General features: G+C 34.5%; 1 protein-coding gene across 1 annotated transcript in view; it reads left to right on the top strand.

The window, feature by feature from the left end:
* LOC106878233 (ras and EF-hand domain-containing protein homolog) overlaps positions 1-3786 on the top strand; it is a 99828-nt gene that overhangs the window by 38272 nt on the left and 57770 nt on the right. Inside the window, exon 2 of the mRNA XM_052965895.1 lies at positions 376-1263. Coding sequence (XP_052821855.1) covers positions 893-1263 — 371 coding nt within the window. The 5' untranslated portion in view covers positions 376-892. The remainder of the gene's footprint in view (positions 1-375; positions 1264-3786) is intronic.

Here is a 3786-nt window from a genome sequence, read left to right as displayed (position 1 = left end):
CTCTCTCTCTCTCTTCTCTCTCTCACTCTTCTCTCTCTCTCTTCTCTCTCTCACTCTTCTCTCTCTCTCTCTTGTCTCTCTTTTCTCTCTCTTTCTCTTCTCTCTCTTCTCTCTCTCTCTCTGTACATACATACGTATGTATGTATGTATGTATGTATGTATGTATGTATGTATGTATGTATGTATGTATGTATGCATGCATGCATGTATGAATGTATCTATCTATCTATCTATCTATCTATCTATCTATCTATCTATCTATCTATCTATCTGTATCAGTATGTATATATATATGTATTTGTATATATAAATCTCTCTCTCTCTCTCTCTCTCTCTCTCTCTCTCTCTCAGTTAATTTTCCCCTTATTCTTTCAGGAAACTGGTAAGAACGATGTTCCGAGACAATCTATGGTTCCACCCAACGGGTTAAAGCAACATCAAAAGTTTTGGTTTTGATTTACCATTGTCCTTCTTGCTGTCCGTTTTGATTTGACGCAGATCTTGTGAAATTGAAAGAGGATTTAACAAAAAGAAAAGAAATAGAGAAAGGGTGAGAGAGGGAGAGAGAGACAGAAAAGAAAAGAGGAAAGTAAAAACGAGATATGAAAATTAAGAAATAAGATCGAGAAAGGATTTATGAAATAAAAATAACGATAAGAGTAACGAAAAAAAAAAAATTTCTCAGGACGATAAAAAAATTATGCAACCGAGATAAAGACTGATTGATAAATAAAAGAAAGGTAGTTTTAAAACAAATAAAAGTTAAAAGAAAAGAAAAGTAAAAGTCTTTCGATAGCAATTTATCATTCATTTTTTGCAATAACTAAAATAATTGCTGCTGAATATCTTATCGTCTGCTTTAGTGATTTCACTTCTGCACTGGTACGATTTAATGGCGTTACACCATATGGAGAAGAAAAACGAAGACGAAGGCGAACAAAACTTGCAACAGCTTTTTTGGGCATGTGACTTAGATGGTTCCGGATATATTGACCAGTCTGAATTAGCGACAGTATGTACTGACATGTCAACGGATGAGCTAAATAATGTATTCGAAGAATTGGATACTGACGGAGACGGACGCATTAGTGTTGACGAATTTGCTCACGGTTTTAAAGAAATCAGTAGTTCTCTACTTCAAAAATCCCGTGAAAGGCGTCGCAAGAGCCTTGCGGATCTAATGGACGAAGAAGATATTTTCAAAGAGAGTTCCTGTAATGAATTCGTTGGTACCTTAGAAGAAGGGTTTAAATGCCTGTCTTGGTAAGCAATATTTTCTTTTATATATTTTATAATTGTATTTAAACAAATGAGATCTGTAATCTGTACTGGGATATCAGCTTTGTCGCTGTTAAAATTAATATAGGCGACGTGTATTTGGTGTGAAGATTAGTTGTTAGTAATGATGTAGAATTGTATTATAGTGTTTATGCTGAAGTACAACATAATATAGTATTTGTGCTATGTTATTGCAATGCTACAATATTATTACATAGGCAGCGAACAAGCCGGGCAAAATACTTTGCAGTGCTTCTTTCGGCTCTACGTTCTGAGTTCAAATATCGCCGAGTTACACTTTGCCTTTAATTCTTACGGGGTCGATAAAAAAAAAGTATCAGTTTTGCACAGGGGTCAATGTAATCCACTAGCCCCCACTTCTCTTGTGCCTATAGTGGAAACACTTATTACACAAAGCTGTATTAATGCTACATTCTCATAAATTGTGACTAAGGAGGTGAGTTGGCAGGATGGCTAGCACGCAGGACAAAATGCTGTTTAGCAGCATTTTGTCCGTTTTTACACACTGAATTCAAATTCCGCTGAGGTCGACTTTGCCTTTCATCCTTTCGGAGTCGATAAGAATAAGTACTAGTTAAGTACTGGAGTCGGTGCAATTAACTTGTCCTCCCCCTAAAATTGCTAGCCTTGCGCAAAAATGTGAAACCATTATCGTAAATTTGGATTTTTATACTATAGTATTGCACAATGAGATATTTATACCGCATTTGTGGTGTTTATGCTGTAGTATATATTATATGGTATTATTGAAACACTGGGGTCGATATAATCAACTAATCCTCCCGCCCCAAATTTCATGCCTTGTGCCCTTAGTAGAAAAGATTATTTACATGAGAGTATTACATTTATGTGGTATTTATGCTAAAGTATTATATAGCATGTTGATTGTTTTATCGTTTTACATAATGTGCTTAGAAGTTATGCTGTAGTAATAAAATGCTATAGCATTACGCTGTATGGTATTTATGCAATTATATTACAATACTACTGTATTACCAATTTTGATATGTGTTACATTATTACATAATTATTTATTTGATGGAATTTATACAATAGTATTTCATGATATAGTATTTATCCTATAGTATAACAGTTTAATATTTAACTGTAGAATTACATACTGTGGTATATATGCAATAGTATTAGAATGGTAGAATATTACATAAACTGATGTTTATAATCTAGTATTACATAATTTAGTATTCCGCGAAAGTCGAATTTGCCTTTCGGCCATTCGGGATCGATAAAATAAGTACCAGTTCGGCACTGGAGTCGATGTGATCAACTTTCGCTTTCTCTCAGAACTGCTGGCCTTGTGTCAAATATCAGAAAGAATTAATGTGGAATCTTTGCTATAGTATTATGTTGTGTGGAATTTATACTAAGGACGATGTGGTGACAGACGTTCGCAGTTCATTTCGTTTTAAGGTCGAACTTCATGTGCATCCCTACTATTGTACAATAACATCTTAGTACTAGTTCAGCTATCTTTATATCTTAACCACTGCAGCAACGATGGCGAGCCTTTTTGTACAACGTGTCGAAAATATTGTTTATTTTAATAATTCTGATATTGGCGTATGAATTACATGTATTTCAGTTATAGATATGCAGGGATATGCTTTTGTATAACATGATATTTCAGGAGGGTAGTTTCTTTTCGAAGTCCATCGCTTGTTACTTAAAAACCCATAGCACGTCATAAGTTTGCCATCTCTACCCTACAGTCTCAATTCAACTAAGTATACTTCCTACAGATGTATGTGTGTGAAACTAATGTGAAATATGGACAGGAAAACAAAAACAGAAAAAAGGAAACCCAGAGGCATGGGTTAATAGTGAGAATGAGCTTGAGAAAGAGAGAGAGAGAGAGAGAGAGAGAGAGAGAGAGAGAGAGAGAGAGAGAGAGAGAGAGAGAGAGAGAGAGAAAGAGAGAAAGAGAGAGAGAGAGAGAGTGAGGGAAAAAGTGAGAGATAGTGAGGGAGAGAAATAAAAGAGACAGAGAGAGAATGTGTCAGATTATATATGTATATATATATATATATATGTTGTTGTACTTGGGGATGGTCATATTGCTAACTATCAGCCATAGTCAACTGATAGTTAGCAAGGTGAGACACACATAAGAAAGAAGGAAACAAAGGACCACTGATGAGGTCACAGAAGTGTGACGAAAGAACTCTGGCCGAAATAAGATTAAGATTAAGATTAATGTAATATAAAGCTGAAAAAAAAAAAATTAACACCAAATATACAGTGCGTGTGTTTTTATTGGCTAAACTGGCAATATGACCATCCCCAAGTACAACAACATCTGTTTCAACACACGATTTCACATAAAAAATCTTGCAAAACAAATATGTATATATATATATATATATATATATATATGCTTACCAAGATAGCCTGATTGGAGTTATAAACACACGTCACTGGCAACTTACATTTATCACCTTAAGATTAAAAATATATCCTATGATATCTCCT

Source organism: Octopus bimaculoides, chromosome 2 (genome assembly GCF_001194135.2).
Source record: "Octopus bimaculoides isolate UCB-OBI-ISO-001 chromosome 2, ASM119413v2, whole genome shotgun sequence".
NCBI classification, from domain to species: Eukaryota; Metazoa; Mollusca; class Cephalopoda; order Octopoda; family Octopodidae; genus Octopus; species Octopus bimaculoides.
The sequence above is the reverse complement of the archived record's forward strand: the minus strand, read 5'-3'. Positions and strand labels throughout refer to the sequence as shown.